The 21,522-nt window shown below is 38.9% G+C and overlaps 1 protein-coding gene across 1 annotated transcript in view; it reads left to right on the forward strand.

Annotated features, from left to right (window-relative positions):
* Positions 1–21,522, forward strand: part of HEATR1 (HEAT repeat containing 1) — a 50,809-nt gene that overhangs the window by 14,628 nt on the left and 14,659 nt on the right. Inside the window, exons 10-31 of the mRNA XM_063306418.1 lie at positions 69–179; positions 2,037–2,154; positions 3,031–3,138; positions 4,005–4,100; positions 4,898–4,992; positions 5,674–5,885; positions 6,543–6,664; positions 7,932–8,132; positions 8,542–8,713; positions 8,948–9,096; positions 9,330–9,522; positions 11,871–12,043; positions 12,380–12,547; positions 13,611–13,850; positions 14,471–14,602; positions 15,230–15,336; positions 16,090–16,230; positions 16,655–16,770; positions 16,904–17,025; positions 18,849–18,977; positions 19,555–19,788; positions 19,938–20,064. Coding sequence (XP_063162488.1) covers positions 69–179; positions 2,037–2,154; positions 3,031–3,138; positions 4,005–4,100; positions 4,898–4,992; positions 5,674–5,885; positions 6,543–6,664; positions 7,932–8,132; positions 8,542–8,713; positions 8,948–9,096; positions 9,330–9,522; positions 11,871–12,043; positions 12,380–12,547; positions 13,611–13,850; positions 14,471–14,602; positions 15,230–15,336; positions 16,090–16,230; positions 16,655–16,770; positions 16,904–17,025; positions 18,849–18,977; positions 19,555–19,788; positions 19,938–20,064 — 3,266 coding nt within the window. The remainder of the gene's footprint in view (positions 1–68; positions 180–2,036; positions 2,155–3,030; positions 3,139–4,004; positions 4,101–4,897; positions 4,993–5,673; positions 5,886–6,542; positions 6,665–7,931; positions 8,133–8,541; positions 8,714–8,947; positions 9,097–9,329; positions 9,523–11,870; positions 12,044–12,379; positions 12,548–13,610; positions 13,851–14,470; positions 14,603–15,229; positions 15,337–16,089; positions 16,231–16,654; positions 16,771–16,903; positions 17,026–18,848; positions 18,978–19,554; positions 19,789–19,937; positions 20,065–21,522) is intronic.

Genomic DNA, 21,522 nt, shown 5'->3' on the forward strand with positions numbered 1-21,522 from the left:
TTTGAGAAAGTTGTGAAAAACAGTATTCTCTGTAAAGAGATAATTGTTTCCTTTTCTTATCATTTCAGTAAGTTTCTGGAGGACTATATTTCCTTTGGTGTAAAGAGTGATTCTGATCCTGCCAAAATAGCTGAAATTAATAAAGAGTTGCTTCCTCTAATCAGACTTTTTGAAAGAAAGTAAGTAAAGCAAAATCACTGAATAAAACAGATATATTGTAGGCTAAATTCACAAGTTATAAAACTGATACTAAAATTAATATGTGAGTTTGTAACCTAGAAGTGAAAATCTGCTGTTTGCATTTTATTCCACTGCATACTTGTTGAGGGTAGGGATAAGGTATTTAAGCATAAGCCAACTAGATCAAAATTAACCGTTATTAAAGAAGATAATGTTAAAAGAAGTCAAAACAGAAGTGAAGTCAAATAATTAATGCTTTATTCCCAAGCTATTTAAAGCTTATCCAGGTGGTACAAATTGCTGCTTCAACATTTTTGGCCAAAACAGATTCTGCTCCCATTCTGAAGAATGGGTAGAATCCAGGAGTAGAAAGTCCAGTCCATGCTGACCTCCACCGCAGTGGCCATCCACATACAGCAAGCCTCTCGCCACTTTCCTGATTCTCTCTCAGTCTCCACCCAAGAGCAGAGCCAGGTCTAGGTGGATCCTCAGTGAGCCCTGGGTATGCCTTCCGTTCCCCAGTGCTCCTCAGACCCCCAGATCACCCCATCTGGCCTCAACCAACACCAGCTGCTATACTGGCCAAGGCAGGATTGAAAGAACAAAAATTCAGGGCAAGACGCAAAACAGTCCTTCAGTCAAGTTGCCTGGGAGAACACCAAGCACTTGAACAACTCAAAACATAGAATAGAAAGCGTTCTATTCTCAAAACAAACTTTCAGTGGAATTCTCTGTCTGGTTTGTACTCAAAGTATTTTGCACATCCCAGTTCTCCACCCATTTCAAAGCAAACTTCAGAGGTAAATCAAGGAATCTGATGTTTCAGTTTTCATATTCAGAAGGATAGAACCATTACATCCCAGGCTTCAGTTCTAGTCTCGTGAAGGAACACTCAGAGGCTGCTAAGATGTTACTCTGCTGCTGAAAACCAAGTTCAGAACTACCTCATGCAGACTTAACTGATTTCTATGCGTGACTCCAGTTCTGGTACATAACTTTTGGCCTACCTTTTTACTGGGTTGCGGTTTAATTTATGGTTTTTGCTTTTAATGCCACACAAAGTCTGGGGAGCTGGGCAGTAATCTGTGTAAATAAATAGATACAAACAAACAATAAAATGAGGATCAGAAGATAGGCTCCAATCCCTTATGGTTTTCTCAATTCATGCAGCTTTTATAGTTTTTTATTGATTTAAAAAGTGTATGTCCTGTTAAGAACTTCATGGTAACTTAACAAAAACGTGAAACAAATATTGTCTACAAAATGGTTGAAAAAAGTAAAATTCAGAACAGCTTTTAAAACCCTAGAGATGTCTTCTAGTAATAAGAGTGATTCCCAGCAGCAAGTTAAAAGAAATTCAGTACCAAACCATAACAATTATTAATAGCCCCAACACTCTCCTAATCAGGAAGGTTTTAAAGCTTCAGAACTGGAGAGTCACACAAACCTCTATAGGGGATGAAGAAAGAAGGAGACAGTACTGAATATTGTGTTCCTTCCAGTGTCTCTCAGAGATTCCTTTTCAAGGTCAAGCATGCTTTCTGATCTCTCAAATCCATGAAATTGTCTATACTGAGTTTAAGTGTTCTATTAATAGTCTGAAAATAGATTTATCTTCCCTGAAATATGTAATGTCAGATCCCTGAAAACAAGGATTAGTAATATGGCATCTACAAGATTTCCAAACGTGCTCTCAACTCCTCCCTCTGGTTGCTGAGATCTTGTACAAGAATGCTGACATTTCGCAAAGTGTTGGCAGTCTTGTGCGACATATTATGAGGTCTTAGCAATTTTTGTAGGCAAAATGTTTGGTTTTCCCAGAGTACAATATGGATTACTTTCTTTGCCTATGGCAGATACTCTAGGACACTAGATTTGGTACTGGAGGAATATCTGAAGAACGTCAAAAATCAGAAGGAGCAAGAACTCTTCCACCGATTCATTTCTCTTTCAGTGAGTGGTGGTAAATACCAGGTAAGTCAGTGTCCTAAGATTTCTTCCTTTTTATTTGTTGTCACTTCAGCATTAAGATCAGTGAGAGCATTTTATTAAAAATTAATCCTGAATGATGAAAAAAAATGACCTTCTGATACATTTGCTACCATTCTAACAGTTTTGTCTGAGCAAGCTGTTGTTGAGATCTTATATTTTAAAAAATATTTAACATGGTATCATAGAGACTATAATGTCAACAGACCATCTAGTTTGTATCCAATGGCTATAAGAAGAATGATCAGCGCATATAGATTGGTGACTCATTCTGTGTGACAGGTTTTTCAGTAAAATTAGCACTGGTAGACAACATTCCTTCCAAAAATTTATCAACAATTGGTCACATCTTTGATGCAGGGTGCTAGTAAAAATCTTGGAGTTTGGCATGAATTGAATAAATCCTCCGGAATCCTCTGTCAGGATTCAGCATTAAACATGGTTTCCCCTTTATGTATGAATTGGAAAAGGAAGTTCAAAAAACATAAAACAACCAGGGTCCATAAACCAATTTAAAATAGTTAAATACTTAATATTTAAAGCTAGCTTCTCTTCCTGATTTCTTTTGAAGAGATTGATTATAGTCCCTGGTTCATTTAAGGGAGGCTATGTTTAATGGCTTCATCCTGGTTTGTTTCCCCACTCATGTAAAGGGAGGAGCATGGTGAAGAGTATAGACAGGCAGCAAATTATGGTATAGATAAACTATTTACTGTTTTTTTTCCCTGAAGTGTGTCTGTGTTCATATGTATAGAAAACTACTATACATTTATGTATAGAAAACTAAGAAATAATCTCCCTGAACTTTCAGGGGAGAGGATGTGGAACTGCAGCCTGATTAATTCTACATTGTATTCCTAGTTTCTAGAAGATTCAAATACCTCTCTGCTCCTTAGTTTGAATCATCCCCAGCCAGCAGTGAGAATTCTGGCTGTTCAGCATTTGAAAGAAATCATTGAAACATCAAAGGTTGGTTGTCCTTCATCTCTTTGGTTCTTATTTCTAACCTTTTCCAGAACTTTTAATAGGCTTTCAATAGGCCAGAAAGTGCAGTTATTAGTGGTGACAAAAATGGGGGTATTTGCAGCAGGGTGCCCAACTTTCATCAGTTTGAGGGCCATACCAAGTTTTGCAGAGCATATCAAGGAAGCCAGGACACATTTTTGGATGGTGTTTCAGATGTTTTAAGGAGTGAAATGGATACCTTTAAAAGCAAATGTAAGATTTAAGACTCCCATTTTGTCCCTCAAACTCTGCAAACATTAAAAAAACAAAAAAGGATACACAGATTTTGCCCCCATCCACTGTGGGGTGGCTCTGGGGGCCACATATGGCCTGCAGGTTGTCCTTTTTGCACCTCTTATTTATAGTAATCCAAAGTAGTTTCTCAATACTTCTTTCGCATTGCATCTACATTGTACAGTCCATTGCATAGCTTTCTCTACTGGACTTCATTGACTAAATATAAGATGATATTTTATCAACTTGAGCAATAATTGGGAAAGGTCACTGCTACAAACGTGGTAATGTCAGAAAAATTTCTGCCCTCATTTATACTCCCCCTTGTGCGCTGTACATGATGTATACCTACAAAGCTGGAAATGGGAGTCCAGAACAGTCTTCAGCTACTATGTATCAGAAGGATTAACACTACCTTATGAATGGTGCAGCCATAATTCCTATAATTCCTTGAATCATAACTTATGCCATGTATCATTATTATTATTTAAATGTGTCTGTATGTAGACAAGATTGATTTTTCCCAGAAATGAATTTATGACATTACACTTTAATACCTCTTTAATTTTCATTTCCGTCATGATTTTTATTTTTAGGAGGGCTTTGATGACTCTTTCATACAAGAAGCAATTGTAGCACGACTGAAAGATGATAATTTAGAAGTGGTTATGTCATCTCTTCGTACTCTGGATGTAAGTCTTAATCCATTGGAAGGCCAGAAATATGTGGTACTTTGAATTAGTCAACAATGAATTAGCAGCTGCATTGGTTAGAATTTTCTCCAGGAACTTAAGGCAGCATAGCATTCCCTCCCATTTTATCGTCCTGAAGGTGAGAGAGAATGACTGTGATGATATCTATTGAGTTTCCATTGCTGAGGATGGACTTGAACCTATGTCTCCTTTAGTCCTTTTCCAACATTTTAACTACTGCACCACCCTGGGATGGCACCCATCTCTAGAAAAGAATTACCAGGGGTCCATCTGTGATAAAATGATAGTATGTAAAAGCAGACTCCTGGCTTCTGTTCTTTGGCTGAAATTCTATATTCTGTTATTTGGGAATAAAACCAATTGCAGTCAGTGGAAAGTTTGAATATGTAGGGCAGTGCTTTAAATTAGTACTGCCTGAGACAATATCTGGGGAGGGAAAAGTTGAAGCCAAGAGAACATATCAGATATTCACCTTATTCCGGACAAGCAGGTTAGCTCCAATCTCAGTAAGCTGTATCAACAAAATAAAATTTTTCTGAGGGACAGAAAAACCCTTAAGGCATACAAAATAATCTAAAATGGAAACCCAGAATCTTCTGTTTTGATGCTATATTTATTCATGTTATATTAAAATCCTTTCTTTTTAAAAAAAAATACACATATTGTAAATATTTTTGGAAGGATTTTGCATTAGATTCCTCTTTTTATTCATTGTAATATGTATTTTATATAATTTTGTGCATACAGTGGACACATTTTTGTATACTTTATTCTAGAGTGTCTTGGTTCATTTGAACACATTTGATGAACAAATTGGCCTCAGTCTCTTGTCACTGTTTGAAAGAGCTGATCTCTCAAAGGATGAAAAATGGTAAGTGATAACCTTTACATCTTTCTGTCTAGATTTCATATTAATGGTTAGGATTTTTTTTCCATAGTATAGAATCTTTGTTCCAAGTGCACTAATTTAATTACTAGGTAAATAAAAAATGCCATTTAAGTTTTTACTTTGTAACTTAAATGGAGTTGTCGATTTAATAACTATATTATTGTATTCTGGCGGCAAATACATTAAAGAATGTGTGCGTGTATAAAATCACTTAATTCATTAGATGTGCAGGAGATTTTGCAATGATAATCAGTTAGTTACATGATTCTTCCATTTAATACAACTGAGATTTGTGTTTTGGAGCAGAAGTTTGCCTCATGAAATTCAAAAAAATGGTTAACAAACTTAATGATGTGTTCACCGTTAAAAGAGGTGGGATGGCACTGAACAATGGTGGTTGCCTCTGGCAGCTAATTTTGAACACCATGAAAGGACAGTGAATTATTAGTTACTATTGCTGTCTTTGTACTGCCAGGGAAGAGGAAATATATTAGAGTGGGTACCAGCAAGACTCTGCCTTTAATATTACGCTCCTTCAGAGAGGGGAACATTGTCTGCCCTTTCTCAGGCAGCAACCCGTGTAATGGAAATATGTTTAGTTGCCACAAGAGGTACAGTCATGGCAAAACATTGAACTATGTGTTCTTCCCATGTACTTGCTAGGTGCAAAACTCTAGAAATGGCACTACACCTTTTAATGAAAATGGATACTCTTAAGGATAATAAAGACCTCTTCAATCAGTTAGTCCTACAGCTGCTTCCTTTTCTGGTCATAACCAACAATGACCTAGAGTCTGCTGAAGGCAGAGTGGCAGTTTGCATAGCAGAGTCCAGTCTTTGCTCTCTTCATCCTTTGTTGATTGGTTGGCCAGAAGGTAAGCAATTGAATTCTTTCTAAAGGGAGGCATAGTCGCTATATTTCCCTTTCAGTGTTAGTTACAGTATTTTTGTAAGAAAAAAAATAGAAGCATGAGTCAGAAAGGAAGGAGAACTTTGGTTTTATATTTGTGATTATGCGAGTTTGAAATCAGGCTGCAGCAAAACAAAATCCAAGTGTCATGACCGTCCAGTGGCTACTCAGACTGCAAACGTGCCAGTGCAGAGATGCAATTCTCGTTTGCTCAAGGGCCTCCTCTGACTTTGCATGGTATAATGAAGACCACACCTCAAAAGTGGATAGGGCTAGGAGCCAATAGTTGGGGGCTGGAATTCAGCCCTTCAGCTGAATAACCAGGATTGTATTATCAATTCGTAGGTAATATTACTGATACTCTTCAAAGCTACATACACTTTCTACATTTACTGTGGGCTCTTTTTCAATAAATAGTTATTCTGCAGTATCATTTTTGTGTGCGTCTGTGTGTGTGAGTAGAATGATGCTCTCCATTTTTTCCATCAGATGACTTTTAAAATCAAAGTGCATATTCCTTTAAAACTTTTTCCTCTCTGTAGCCAACAGTGGCTTCAAAAGGTTTAACCAGTCTCCCACATTGATTTCCCATTCTGTTTTTATGTTGTTATTGTCCTGAAAGTTTTCCAAAAGGTGATTAATGCAACTAAGTCAGGAGACTTGCCAGGTGCATCTAACGCAAAACTGCTGGACCTCTTGTCCAAGAACCTGATTTCAGAAGATTCTTCCTTCATGTCAGAAATGGTACGTGTGGCGTTTACATGACCTGCTGTATAGAATTTTCAGTTCTCAGATCAACAGTTTTAAAGAATGTTTGGCATAAGTGACATGACAATAAAGCACAGCAGCCAGGGGTTCTGTATGTGTTACATCTCACTGGTGGGCATTTTAAACTCTGACACCCAATTTAATGAAAAATGCAGAGTTTTCACATTTTGCTGATGTGAAAGCAAAATGCAAAATGAGTACATGTGACCAAACCTTGAGTCAGCTAGCTCAGTATATCCTGTTCTTCGAGTAGCGTCTCTGGGAGATTCAGTTTATAATCCTGCCAAGCTATAATTCTGCATCTCTAATTGAAAAGAATCTTGAATAAAGAACTGAAAATGTTTCTCTGCCAAACATATATGATACGCCCTTATTGCTTTTTCCACCATTAAAAGAGGTTTGTAGAAATCCCTCAAGCAGGCCATGGTACAATTACATCTTCTCACCCGGGTCCCCCAGCAACTGCTGTTCAGAAGAGACCTTTGTTGATTTCAAGCATTAGCTGTATGGTCTTAAGATAGAAGAGTAGAGAGCATTCTTTTAAGCAAGTAGCCCGTTGCTGCCGGAAACATGCTCTCCTCTCTGAAATCTTCCTGTTCAAGATAAAGTGCTTGGATGAGCTCTTGGACTAGAACTTCCCTCAGAGGGGAAGTAGACGTAATTTAGTAGCAGAACACATGTAGAAGATTCCAGGATTAACTCTCAGATTCTTTGGTATCCCTAAGCAGACTTGTGCTTAAAACCCAGGGGAGGTGCTACCTGCCAAGATAGACAGTACTGAGTTAGGTTCTCCTATAGTCTAACATGGCATACAATAACTTTGTTTGTTCACCATGTTTTATTTATTAAAGCCAATGCCTTCATATAGTGTATTTTTTTTAAAAAGACGCAGAAAAGCTAAAATGTTTGCAGAATGCTAGGCACTTTTCAAAATAATCCTGTCATGAGTACTGATGGCGAGCAGGAGGGGGCCTCTATCCAGGGTGGAAAACGCATGCGTAGTACTGAGGAATTAAGCAGCCATTCAAAGAGACACAGATCAGACCCGCCTTAACTTTTGGGGTTTATATGTCTGGGTTTTTCCCATGCTTCTTCAGTTTGTTAGGATTCTGTTTTAAGTAGCAGTAATAGACACTAGAGACCTACTCCTCATCTCAGCGTGATTTCTGACTGTTAGGACAAATCCATTTCTCAAAAGTCAGGAATAATTGAAACTGACTCTCTGTTGTGATTCCCGTTCAAGGTGGAAGGTTTCATCAGTCTTATTGAAAAGGAATCTCCTACTGGAAAACAGAAGCTAACAGGTCACATTATAAGTTTCGTCCTCATCCGGTCTTGTTGTAGTTGCTCCCAGATGGAAGAGTGTCATTTATTCCTGGCTTTAAGGATTTTCCACTTTTTGAGTAAAAAAATGGACAGATTTAAAGACAACTGCCCTTTGGAGGTGAGAACTTTGATTTTAAAATTGCAGCTTCAGTCAGAAGCCCCTTTTTGACCCATTCAGCTCTAGATTTGTGTACGTATACAGAGTTCAGTTCTGTTAATTTAGGAGAGGTGTTGCATGGTACAGCCCTCTTGAGGAGGGAAAAGTGGCTCCTGCATTTTACAGAGCATAGCAAGGAGGCAAGGTGAAGTTGAAGGTCAGAGGGGCAATTGTGGAAAGTATCATGTAGTGACAATGATAAAAAAATAAGGAACAAGGACAGAGCAAGACTGGTGAGCTCCCCACATGTAGCACTTTATGGAAGATAGGGAAGGTAGAAACCTAAGGGCCAGTAAAGTTATTTGGCCCTCAGAATGCTGGAAGCTTTCCTTGACACTGCAGTAGCTCAGATGTTCTGTTTCATTTTCAGGAATTTTCTGCCGAGTTCCCATCTGGGGGTGAACTTTTCTGGGGCTTGTTATCGACATACATACAAAAACTAAACGTTCATGCAGCTGTTGATCTTGAAGATGCCATGCTGCTCATCGTTTTGTTGAGACATTTTATTGAAGGCCTGGTCTCTCCAAGTTCCTTCGTGAAAGGTACATTTTTAATTGCAGGAGAAGTTACATTTGAAAAATTCACCATGCAGTTGCTTTGCTTGTTGAACTGCTATTTGCTTGTTTCCTGCAAACTCTGAAACTTGATCACAGAAGTAGTCAGCATCAGTTTGTGGCCAGAAGAAAGTTGTTGCTGTCGTTTAGTTTGATTTTGTTTCCATTTCAGAAGATGCTTTTGCTTCAGCCACTAATTGCTGCTTCTGTGCATTCCTACAGATGAGGTCTGGTGGAATCCTGAAACTTTAAATACAAACAGTAAAGACTATTTGCACCTGCTGTTGGGACTGTTTGACATTGTTGTCCATGGAGCTAGTGAGGGGCTCTATGCTAGTCATTTCCGGGCAATGATGCGACTTCTGTTTGAGGTACATTTTTCATGCATAAATCTAAATATACAATATGAAAGGAGAAAACTTCTGGTTATTAATCTGATTTAGGCAATTCTAAATGGTTTGTTTTGTTCAGATTTTACAGTGAGATTGTTTTCTGGGATCCCATTGAACTCAAATGAGGGTGTTTCTCTTTTCAACGCCACAAAAGGCAACTGGATTCTCCAAAAACTGCATATTAACGGCTTCCTTTTTATCATTATCTGAAGGTACATTTGAAAAGAGCAGAGCATCAATTTAGATTTCTTTCTGTTTTGTGGACATACAACTACAACTCGTGCAATCAGCTGAATTTTGTGATCGATGCTGTGCTGCAGACTCGTGCGTTATACATAGGATGTGCCATGCTTGAATCTCAGCCCAAGCAGAAAAAAAGGCAGTTGGCGTCAACTGCATCTCCAGGTACTGCGTGATGATCTTTGGGATATTTGGGGTAGGAGGAGATGGGCGGTGACAAATCTGATAAATAAATAAATGAAGTATTTCCCAAGCTCACCTCTTGTTATTGTAGCATCAGTCAATTGCCTTATAAGCTGTCCAGAGAAATTAGGAGAAAATTAACACTAATTTCTTTCCTGTCTTTCAAGCGATCTACCCTTACAAGAAGTTTTACATGATTTCTGTTTCTTTGAAGAGGAGGTTTTATTTTGATAACTATACTTTTTTGTAATTTATTTATTTATTTATTTTATTTTATTTATTCATTGCTCACATTTATATATCCATCCATCTCACACAGGAGACTCTGGGCGGCATACAACAATGTAGCAAGTAATTTTGCTAACAGAAAGGCAGGCTGGCAGTTTTAGGGGGGAAAACGGTCATACAGATCCTTCAGAATCATCACTGTTCCGCAGAAAAGGGACTAGAAGGCGTGCCTTCTCTGCCGTAGCACCTGCCCTCTGGAATATTCTCCCTTCAGAGATCAGGATGTCCCCAACTCTGTTCGCCTTCCGTAAGGCCATGAAGACCTGGTTATGTGCCCGGGCCTGGGGCCCTAAGTGTGTTAAGGGCCCCATTTCTTGGCTATATTAACATCCATGCATTGTTTACTTGGCGACCATATATGTTTATTTTGTACTTTTAATCGTTTTTAATTATTTTGACTGTTTTACATTTTTTATGATTGTAAGCCACCCAGAGTCACTTGCTGAGATGGGCGGCTATAGAAAGTAAACAAACAAATAAACAAAATTCTTGTAAGCTGAAACCCCGAATTCTGCCTACTTATACAGTGGCTATCAAACATGCCTTAAGGCTTATCTTGCTTTTCTAAAGACTGGCAGAGTTGTAAGTTAGCAGCCATGGAGGTGGGGATACTTAGGTGCCCACCAACTTTTTATTTCACTTGGCAGCACTCTCTAAAAATTACAGAAAATTCCTTTGATTTTCCATTAGTTGGTTGAACAACTGCAAAGTATAAAAGCTCTGGAATTTCTAAATGGACCTCTGTCACGTTGGTTGGACTATTCTCATAGGCAGTTTTGAAGAATTTACATCGCACATTCCTGTAATACAAAGTGGGCAATGGAGGTGATATGCAGCAAAACCAATTCCTTCCCTTCATTTGCATCAGGGAATGTCCTAAATATCAAAACTAAACAAAGGGAATATTCCAAATACTGTTCCATTTATCTGGGCTGCTAAAGATTACATTTATCACCAGTCTAAATATAATAGTCTTCATTTCCATATTAATGGGTTGAGATGCAGAAAATAAACATAAAACTACCGTATAACAGAGTATCTGTACCCTTGTCTAATAATGTATTACATATATTACATGAATTCAGAAGATACATAACAATTGATGAAAAATGATATTACTGATTAAATTCAGACTTTTTCTCAGATGAAGTATTATAAATTCTGAGCCCTGGCAGGTCATGGAGTTACTTTACTGCAATGAAAACTTAAATGTACTCTAGAACATTCAATATTATGTTAGGTGTATTTTCATTCACCCTTGAAATTGTTCCTTGTGTTTCAACACAGAGAAGTAGACATGTTATGTTTTAAAAGGTTTGCTTGACTCTGTATCATTTACTTTTGAGATCAGCTTCTATATTTCAGTATGTAAATGGACATTAACATGCCATATTTATATGTATGCTGAATTTTTCATGATTTTTTGTATTTCTGTTGTTTAGTACATTGTTCTTCAGTAAATAATTTGCATGCATTATTTGGATTAAAGTTTACTTACATGTGTTTGCATGTTGAGTTCTAGAAGAAGGGGAGGGAGGAAGGGATTATTTATTTTTTCTCCAGGGCTCTGCATTCCATTTTCTGGTTATACTGTAATCAGACTTAAAATAAATATAGGCTTCTAACCACACTTTTAACTTACAGAAGTGTCTCTGTAGTTTTTACTATTTGGAACTGTCCCCATTTTGTGGTCCTGGTGAGCCCCACCAGTAGACATATGTTGTGGAACTCCAGACTTCAGAAGCTTGCTCATAGAAGTAAATAAATGCACAGGTTTTAGATTTTGAGGATTCTAGTTGTTTCAAAGGGCTGTGGGGGTTCAAGTTAGAAATGGAAAAGACCTCCTCACTGGGCCCTGCATTGAAATTCTGAGGATCTAAATTCTTCATGGCAGCAGGGAGGGTGCAGGCAGATTGCTTCTTTCCAGCAGCACAACCAAGTTGTTTCTCAGGGTAGGAGTTTTCATCCTGGGTAGTTAATAAATCTAAGTTTATTTGGAACTGTGTAAAGCAACAACTGTTCTCCCTACTTGCACTTTCCAGTAATTGCATCTCTGTTGATCAATTTGGGAAGTCCTGTGAGTGAAGTCCGAAGAGCTTCTCTCAAATGCCTTCGTTCCTTAAGTGGAATAGAAGAATCCATATTTCATCCTATGCTTCAGAGTTTTGTGAAGAAAGCTGAGGAAATAATGTCTGACTCAACTTATGTTATCCAGGTAAGCTTAGATGAAAGTATGATGTTGCCTGCTTTGCATCAGACGTTCTCTGTTTGTGCCCTTCTGATGGGTCAAATACTGAGAGCTCTTGTGGTCTGCTGGGAGGCAGGATCATTGAAGGAAGTATTGGTCAGAGACTAGGAAACATCTTTGCTTCCTCTCAGGAGCCCCTCTTCTATTTCACATGCAGTAGTTGCGGTACATTTTCAATACCTTTGTCCATCAATTAGAAATAAAGATAGAGAGATGAGAGAGAAATAGAGAGAGAGAGAGAGGATCGATAGAATTACATTAATGACTCTTTGGTGTCTTTTTCCCACTTCGTTTATAATCTAGGTCCTTGGTGATCTCTTCGGGGGAGAACCTACTCAACAGAAGCAAAAAGCCAAGCAGCAGAAATTGTCAGAAACACTGACAGCATTACTTGAATGTGTCCAAGCCTTCAAATGTCCTTCCTATATTGCAAGAAACCTGATGAAAATTCTTCACAAAGTCAATGGCAATGTGGGTGAAATACACAATGCTGAAGTTGGGAAAATACCCTGCCCAGTCAAATGTTTGTGTTGTTTTTCTGCAGAGCAAGGCCTTGTTTATAGCCTTAGTTTTGTTCCCCAGAAGCAGTTTGATTCAATTAAAATATTTGCAAAATAGAACTTTTTATACCTCTGTCTGTACTATTTGAGTAAGACTTCAAATGCCAAGATATATAGAAGGGTTTCAACTTGCCATTGGGATGATTGTATTGCTGTTGCTGGAAATACCTTTAGTGCAAAAGAAGGCAACCAAGTGCTTTCCGGGCTGTCGGTATGACAACTCACCATCTCTGGCCATTAGCCGTGTTGTCTGGGGCTGGTAGGAATTAAAAACCAGAATTGCCTATACCTGCTCTAATGGGAGGTCCTTCCAGATGAGACGCCTTATTAAAGAAGAATCAGCTGACTGTGATCATGTATACCAAGTGCTCTGAGAAATGTATCTGCAGAAGTTCTTTAGAGACTGAAAGACTTGTCTTCAGATAATTTGCATACCTAGCTTACTACTATTTATATTAGTAGGCTGGAATAGTTTTCCTGGGAGGAGGATTGAATGATACATTTATCAGAGAAATCTTTTTCCTACCAAAGTTGATAGAGAGTTTAGAATTTTGAAGAATATGGAGGAAAGAAAGATGTGGAGAAATAGAAGGTAGTAGAAAGAAACATGAGGCCATGGGAGAGTCTGAGAATATTTTTTGATGAATTGAATATACAGCTGTCTGAATTTATCTAAATATCTCTTGTTACCAAAATTTGGATGTTAATCCATAATCAAATACTAATGAGCTCTCTTATTTCATTGCCAAATAATATTCATTACTCTGAATGACTTAAGATTTTGCTCATTGATTAATAGACAAGGATGGAAAACAATATTTTGGTTAAATATGTGCTTGAGTTATACACATTTAGAAATTTGGCTTTCTCTCCTTGAACACACCTATAAGTGTGATACAAAACAAGTTTTGTAACCATAAGTTTGTTAAAGTTTGGGCTGATTTTTAAAAAAATATTTTCCGTGTTTTTTCCAGGCAGTGCTTATTAGCTTGCTGCCCGTCCTAGATCAGTTATTGGAGAAAGCTTTTGGCACAGGACGGATGTTGAAAGACGAAACCCTTCTTCTGCATCTCATTCTTGGGAAATACAATGAGCACTCAGCAACAGTCCTCTGCACAAATCAAGAGTGTTTACATCTGTTTATCAAAGCTTTGCATGCCTCGCAGGAAGTGTACCAGGGACTTCATTCTTTTCAGATCAGGGCTCTTGAACAGGTAAGATTTTGTATGAGCAATTTTCACTGGAATCTGTCACAATTAATGTTGGCATAGGCTACCTTCTTGAGTACAAACATTCCTCTTCTATTTGTTATAAAAGTTCTTACAATTGCTTTCTGAACAGACAGCTGGTAATTGGGTTTTGCTCCAATTTCCTTTTCTTTTCTTTTTTTTGCCTTCTAATAAATGAGATGCATATGCACCACAACTCAACTAAGGAAAAAAATACAGAAAATCTGCTTCCAGCAGGACCCAGATAGAGTTGTTATTTGCTACAGAAGGATCCTTTTGATACCTTTCTCTTTGTTGATGTAAATTGTAGATAAACTTGGTTTGTCTATTAAATGTTTCTTTATTTCTCATCATGCTGTCAAGTTATAATGCAGCCCTCTATAAGTTAGAGAACACGGTATATGTCTAATCCTGAAAGCCAGCGGCCAGCAAGTTGAACAAAGATTTGAAAAAGCCAGATTCAAATTGTATTTTGGGCATGAATTCACAAGGTATCATGAGGAAGTTCTATATTTCCTTATCTATGCACTGGAGATAATACTGACCTTTCAAAATGTAATGCATATAAAAAGTGTGTACAACTCATTTCTTTTTATTATTTCTAGATTACAAAACCTTTCTTTGCTGCCCTGCCAGATGGGAAGATACAGCAAAGGATTCTGGGAGTTCTTTTTGACTTACTCCTCAATTGCAAAAATCCACATTGTGCCCAGACAATCAGCAGTGTATTTAAAGGGGTAAGATCGTCTTAATCTCTCTGAATAATGAGACTCTGATTCCTCTGGATAAGTAGAACAGAATTATTTATTCTGTGTCAGTTTTGTATCCTGCCCTAATCACATAGTTTACTTGCAGGGATTATGCCATCATAACGTGATTACATTTAACAATTGTATTATGTTCAGTATGAGAGCTAACGAAAACATATTGTTACAGAGAATCAAAACACAAAGTAGTAATTTATAGGAATAGTTTGGAAAATCAGTTACATGCCGAATGATGTGTGCATTGCTTTTATTAAAAACATTACAGAGCACTTACTTTTGTAAAAACAAAGAATAGTTTCTAGTTTTAAGCAAAGAATTGTGATTGTTTTCAGTAGACAGCTAAGCTGTTGTGCCATTGGAAGTGCTGAATTCATAGGAAACATTCTTCTTAGTCGTTCCCTTCAAACCCAAATTGTCACGCTGTCTTTCTCCACCAGCATGTAGGCATGACACACTCCAGTTGACAGCAGGATGGCCAGATCATATTTTGCAACTGAGCTTTGCACATACAGTGCAGTTTTGGCCTACGCATGCATGACATGTTGTGAGGTGTGAGGTGCTACAAACCTTTAAAACAAAATTTAACATGTTGTTTAGATTTCAGTCGATGCCGAGCAGATTAGTATCGAACTTGACCCTCTACCTAAAATCAAGACTGTGGCTACAGTTCACCAGACAAGAAAGCAGAAAATGCAGCAGCAGAGGTAAAATGGGTGGGAAATATATATGCTGTAATGGAAGAGTTTTAAAAAACAGAATATTAAAGATTTGGGAGCCAAGCAGTTTAGGAACATAAGACAGTAATTCATAAAGCAAAGTATTTAAGCTATGGCATTTCCATGAATCTACATGTGGAGTAGAATTAGTAACACTCTGACATTTTTCAAGAAGGGAACACATATTCTATTAGATTTGATTCATTGGATTCTATTGGTTTTGACTAATTGGAACTGAATTTTATACAAGCATTTGATGCAACATAATGAAAATTATTTCTGTGATTAAATGGGAAGAGACAGAGTTAACTGAAGAGGACTGGACAAACAGAATAAATGTTTAGGTTAGCTTATATAGTTAACACTTTTTGTATCTCACAGGGTTTTGTTACATCTCTATTAACAATCATTTGTGCTTTCTGTGTAGTGTAAATCAATGCTTCTAATATGATCTTGACCACATTGGGTACAAAAATCAATACTGACCTTGACTTTAGATAATGAGTCAAAACAAAAGTAGTTGATCAGCGAGAGAACAAAAGCCAGGAGTCATAGGCATATATGGTAATCCAAGGAGTAGAAAAATAAGACGGACATATGAATTAACCAATCTTTAATTGCTGTATTTTGTTTATGGTACTTTGGCTCTTTGTAGAATCTTATTCACATGAATAGTTGCTCTACAAACTGGTATTTTTTATAGATGAGAGTGTTTATTTTGTTCTGCTTTTTATCATCCAGGAAAGTCCAAGATCAAGGAAGTTTACAAGAAGGAAGTGTGAACTGGCAAAGAATTACACTTATCCTAGAATTGCTGCAACACAAAAAAAAGCTCAGACAGCCTCAGGCCCTGATACCTACTCTTTTCAATTTGCTATCTAGGTAATTTAACTTTGGAGAGCAATTCTAAACACTGTAATTGCTTAACCATAATGGGGTTCAATCCAGCCATTAAATATGAAGACCAGCTGGCCCTGGAAATCTCTACATACTAGCCCATGGGAGAAAGGAGTTCCAAAATGGGAGAGCCCTTCCATCTTTAGAGCTAGGTATTATCAAAAAGACTCAGTTAGCTCATATGTCCTCCATTCTTTGCTACCGCTTAATTCTGTCCAGGCTCTTTTTAATGGCCAAGCTATAAGCAAACCTGCATTTGGACAGTATGAATTTGTGGATCTGACTGCCCTTTGAGATGGTCCATCCAATGTCTTACAATATGGTTTCCAGTTGCTGCCCCACTGCCAGATATTCTTGAGCTGTGTCATGTTGCCTCCAAAGTCAATCTGACTCTTTTCTGAATTCCCAGGTGTCTAGAACCTACTGCAGGGGAAGAAAATCTGGAATACACAAAACAACTACTACTTGGTGGTTTGTTAAACATTTGTCAGAAGCTGTCCCCAAATAGCAACAGGATAAAGGCAGGTAAAGTGAAGATCAAAGTTAATTTCATTTTAGATATTTTACAGTCTGCCCCAGGCTTTATATCCCTAAATACATTTGGGATGGGAGCATTGTAAGCCTTGCTAACTTTTCAATGCCTTCTTTGCTTTTTGAGGTCTTCTGGATGAAGAGAAGTTCAACGTGGAGCTGATTGTTCAGTGCATTCGGGTCTCAGAAATGCCACAGACCCATCACCATGCACTGCTCTTGCTGGGTGCCGCAGCTGGAATGTTTCCTGTGAGTTTATTTGAATGCATGTTGAGGGAAAGAAGATTCACTGAAGCTTCTAAAAAGGGATATCACATTTAGGTGTTTTTTTTCAGCTCTGAAACAGGCATAGGGATGAGGCTGCTGACCCTTTCCTGTGCTTGAAATAGCTGACCACTTTTACTTTCTAAGCTTACTTTTCTCCCTTCTCCAAGACCTTTCTCACAACCTCCTTTTTTCTTTCTGTAGATCATCATCACTTACCAACTTTTTCTTCCGCCTCTTTATCACTAATCTGTTACTCCCTGAAGTGATCCATAACTGGACAGAGGTTTGAGAATATAACATCAAAATATTTAAACAAATATTGAAGAGCTGCTAAAGCTTTCTGCTTCTGCATGCAGGATAGAAAACTGGCCCCTTTTGTCCCAGCAGCAAACCTTATTTATCCTGCAGCAGAATCTTGCATTGTTTTTGATTGGCAGATGGACAGGAGACAAGTTGTCTCTCAGGTACCAGGCCCTATGCCATACAGGACTTAATAGGTAAAAACCACACCTTGAATTGCACTTGGAAGCCAACTGGCAGTCAACACAGCTTGCATAGGAGTGGTGAACCATGAGCACACCAAGAGGTGCCAGCTACTGCTCACACCACTGCATTTTGAACCAGCTGTAACTGCTGGGTGGTCTTCAAGGGCAGCCCCATGTAGAGCGCATTGCAGTAATCCACTCGTGAGGTGGCCAGGGCATGCATGACCGTCTGAAGGGCCTTCCAGTCAAGGGAAGGGTGCAACTGGCACACAAGGTGAACCAGTGCAAAGGCCTTCCTGGCCGCAGCTGCCACCTGCTCTTTGAGCAGTAGCTATGTGTTCAGAAGGACCCCCAAGTTGCACACCAGTTTTGACTGGGGAAATGCAGCCCCATCCAAGATCAAAGATGATGACATCCCTAACCCAGGGGGTCCAAATAGTCACAGCCACTCAGTCTTGTTAGGACTGAGCCGAAGTCTGTTCTGCCCCATCCAGACCCGAACAGCCTCCAGACGCTCAGCTTCACCTGTGCCGCTTGGGTGGAGATGTAAAGCTGGGTAATATCAGCATACTGATTTTACTGCACCCCAAACTGGCAGATGACCTCACCCAGTGTTTCATGTAGATGTTGAACAGAAGAGGGGAGAGTGTTGAGCCCCGAGGTGCCCCACACATGAGGGGCTGCGGACGCGATCTCTCTCTCCCCTTCAACACCGACTGGAACTGACTGCTGAGGAAGGAGGTGAATCACTGGAGCAGAGTGCCTCCCACTCCTAACCCCCACACCCAGCCCAGAAGGATACAGTGGTCAACAGCATCAAAAGCCGCTGAGAGATCAAGGAGCGCTAGGACGGACGCACCGCCCCCATCCCGGCTTTGCCAAAGGTCATCAACAAGCACGACCAACACTGTCTCTGCACAGTACCCTGGTTTCAATCCAGACTGAAGTGTCATGTCGTAGAGACCTGTAAATTGAACATAGAATCCTTGCTGCCTAGATAAGTTCATTGCCTTGATATCTAGTTAAGGGGATGGTGAAGTTTGCCTATATATAAAAAAGGATTGAGCAGTTCCTCTAATGCAGTGTTTCTCAACCCTGGCAACTTTAAGATGTGTGGACTTCAGAATTCTGGGAGTTGAAGTCCACACATCTTAAAGTTGCCAGGGTTGAGAAACACCGCTCTAACAGTATAAAAAAAGCAAAGGATCCACTGCTTTAAATTCAGAAAGAAAGTTGTTGTAAGAGAAACTGCACTGCAAGAATAAATGTTCAAAACCAAGTGCTACATTATTACAGGAATAGTTGCTTTCTTTTGTGCAGGATAAAGTGCTGCACAATATTATGCCCATTTTTACATTCATGGGAGCAAATGTCATGCGTCTGGATGATGCGTACAGTTTCCAGGTGATTAACAAGACAGTGAAGATGGTCATTCCAGCTCTTATACAGGTAAGATCATTTAACCTGGGTCACTAAAATAGAACGCAACAAACTTAGTCTTGTATCTGAGACAGTCGTGTTCTTATTTTCATTGCTTGCAGTTTGGATTCTAAAAGCTTTGGCTTAATCCTTCATATATATACATACATACATGTGTGTGTGTGTGTGTACGTATATACACACAGAGAGAGAGAGAGAGAGAGACATTGTGTGTGTGTGTGTGTGTATTAATTAAAACAGGAGTTTCCTTTACTGTAGAACAATAGTCATTTAGTCAATAGTCATTTTTTCTTAAATTGTATCATTGCTGGATTTACAAGACAATAACAGTCCTTTCCAGTGTTAGCTCAAACCTGCCTTTCAGACATTTACAGAATGGCTTTGCCGTGCAAACCCAGTTCCACTAATTACATATCTATTCTCAGGTTCTTCTTACAAGCTCAGATTGTTTAGTTCAGGCTTTAGTTATAACCTTGTTTTTTTGTTCTTTCTTTTTTGGTTCATTTGAACAGTCTCGTCTGTTTTTCCTTTGCTTAGGCTTTGTTTGTAGTACAACCACTTCATTCTTTGAAAATTTCCTTTGTAGGCCGAGGAAGATGGTGGGTCTTCGGGAACTGCGGGGAACATGGAAGGAGTTGCGATTAAAATAATCCGGGTTTTTGTGGATGCCTTGCCCCATGTGCCGGAGCATCGGCGTCTCCCAGTTCTAGAGCAACTTACAAGTACTTTGGGGGTGGAGCGATTTCTGTGGATTCTTTTAGTACTGTTGTTTGAACAGCATGTGACAAAATCTGTGACTGCAGTAGCCAATGGGGAGAAAGTAAGTAAAGAATTTTGAAGAGTAGTTTTTCTTTAAAAATGTATGGTTATTTTGCTGTGCAGAACACTGCAATATAATGCTTAATATATGGCATTTTTTACAATATTGTTTTCTTCATTTACAATATTGTTTTCCTGCTACTTACACAGGATATTGTTTTGGAAACCGATACCGAATTCTGGATTTCTGTATGTTGTGAATTTAACGTAATTGAACAGTTGCAAAGTTTAATGAAACTACTCAACTATTTAACAAATCTGCCAGAGAATAAAGAAGGTAATTGCCAACAAAGAAACTTGTGGTCAGCCACTCAACGAACAGATGGGGTTGAATCCCAGCTGAAAGAGTCTTTGTTTAGGAAGTTCATAATCAGGCTTAGGACTGTTTTCTCCAGAGTTGGCCCAAGAAATTTGCTGCCTGAGGCAGAGCAGCAAATGGCACCTCACCTATTCAGAGTTCCCCAAACCGAGGCAGTTATCTGGGCATATGGAGAAGAAGATCCCATAAACATCTCTGTCCGTTCTGGCAGTAATGATAAATGAATAGCTTGACCTTTCATGATGCTGAAAATGATGCTGCCCAAGTCTACCCACTCACTCTGTCCAAAGTTAGAGCAAAAGTCGATGTGTTACTTAAGGAATGGCCCGATTTATACAACATGCTAAACCTCTTTATGCTGTAGGTGTGAGTAAATGCAGTAAATGCCAGTTTTGATTTTTTTTTTTCCCTCTTAAAAGGAGTAAACAACCAGACATTCCTTTGGGGGCAAAATTGAAAACATGACTCCTATTGATTGGGTTCACCAATACATGATTGTTTAATGAGCAATATGTTCATTAGTTTACTGGGTTTACTCAACCCATTAAGCTATAATGTGTGGTTAATGTGGTGGTTTGTGAAGTAGTGGGTAGCTTTGCATCTTGCATTAATTTGCAAACGAGAAAGACCACTGTAAATTACAATCTTTTAATATGTGCCCCAAGGTCAGCACATATAACACCTCTGCTTTGTGAGCTGCACTGGGTCCCAGTCTGCTTCCAGGTCCAATTCAAGGTGTTGGTTATCACCTTTAAAGCCCTAGATGGCATGGGGCCAGGTTACTTGAGGAACCATCTCATCCCCATCGACCCGTCCCACCCAGTCATGCAGAGAGGGCATGCTACAGACCCTGTCTGTAAGAGAATTCCATCTGGCAGGATCCAGGAAGCGAGCCTTCTCTGCAGTAGCTCCTGCCCTCTGGAATATCCTTCCCTCGGAGGTGAGACAGGCCCCCTCACTCCTGGACTTCCGTAAAAAATTAAAAACTGGTTTTGCCAGCAGGCCTGGAGCGGGAAGAGGAGTGGCCACTCCTGAGGATGACTGGCACCCTAGGATGATCCTGGAATGGCCCTTATTCTCACAGCCTGAGAGAGAACTTTTAGTCATCTAGATTTTACTGTATTTTCATTTTTATTGTAATTTGTATTTATAATCATCTTGAATTTTACCTTGTTTTTATTGTAAACCACCCAGAGTCCCTTCGGGGGAGGGGGAGATGGGCAGTGATAAAAATCCAATAGGTAGGTAGGTAGGTAGGTAGATAGAGTAAAAGTAAACCGCCCAGAGTCCCCTTTTCAGGAGAGATGGGCGGTGATAGAAATTTGAAAAATAAATAAATAAATAAAAAAGAGAACATTGATGATAAAGGGGAGTTTTTGTTACCTGCAATATGCCACAGGCCTTGCTTCCTTTGAA

Source organism: Candoia aspera, chromosome 1, assembly GCF_035149785.1.
Source record: "Candoia aspera isolate rCanAsp1 chromosome 1, rCanAsp1.hap2, whole genome shotgun sequence".
In the NCBI taxonomy this organism is placed as follows: Eukaryota; Metazoa; Chordata; class Lepidosauria; order Squamata; family Boidae; genus Candoia; species Candoia aspera.